The 803-nt window shown below is 34.9% G+C and overlaps 1 protein-coding gene across 1 annotated transcript in view; it reads right to left on the reverse strand.

Moving 5' to 3' along the window:
* pla2g4a (phospholipase A2 group IVA) overlaps window positions 1-803 on the reverse strand; it is a 61,097-nt gene that overhangs the window by 27,268 nt on the left and 33,026 nt on the right. Inside the window, exon 11 of the mRNA XM_015376646.1 lies at window positions 333-474. Coding sequence (XP_015232132.1) covers window positions 333-474 — 142 coding nt within the window. The remainder of the gene's footprint in view (window positions 1-332; window positions 475-803) is intronic.

An 803-nucleotide genomic window follows, 5' to 3' on the forward strand; every position in this document is an offset into this window, starting at 1 on the left:
CAAAAAAAAAAAAGAACACACTTTATGGAGTTTCAACCAGTCAATAAAAGGGGCCACACCTTTTTTCATAACAAATGGGGTAAAGAAGAACAAAAAAAAAAAAGAGGGGGAGATAATGGTTCTTTATGGCTTTAGTTGTTCTAAAATGGGTTTCCAAATTTTGTAATATTTTTGAGGACAGTTTATTAAATCAAATCTAATTTTTTCTATGTGCAATATTCCTGTAAATTTCTTGATCCAAGATTCAAAATTAGGTGGTCTGTCAGTCTTTTGGTAATCATCAGGCCATAAGAGACCACTGTTGTTACATCACGACCCAATTTTGAAATAACCTACCCATCAGAAAATGAAGAGGGTTCTCTTCATACTTCCTTACGACCGATCCCATGAAGAACTTGCTTCCGAACAGATCGGGTGTCATGAAGGTACCGTACTTTGCCATTCCGATTTCATATGGGCTGAACTCCACCCAATCTGCAACATGGATTCAAGTGTCAGAAATAAGACATAATAGTGACTAAGTAATCATTTCAATATTATACTAAAAAATATAAGACAACAAGGTATCCAGATTAGACATAATGAATACATTTTACCCTGTTGATAAACCTAGAAGGGAAATAAATCAGATAACCAGGGAATGCATCGTTAAGACACTTTGGATTGTCTTTTATGAAACTGCATGCTAACATGCAGGTCAAAGATATGGTAAAGGATAAAGGGAACAAAATGAGATCAAAATTAATATGTCATAAACTAAATTATCCATCCATCCATCCATCCATCCATCCATCCATCCATCC

The sequence above is a fragment of the Cyprinodon variegatus genome, unplaced genomic scaffold, assembly GCF_000732505.1.
Source record: "Cyprinodon variegatus isolate N-32 unplaced genomic scaffold, C_variegatus-1.0 Scaffold138, whole genome shotgun sequence".
Classification (NCBI taxonomy): Eukaryota; Metazoa; Chordata; class Actinopteri; order Cyprinodontiformes; family Cyprinodontidae; genus Cyprinodon; species Cyprinodon variegatus.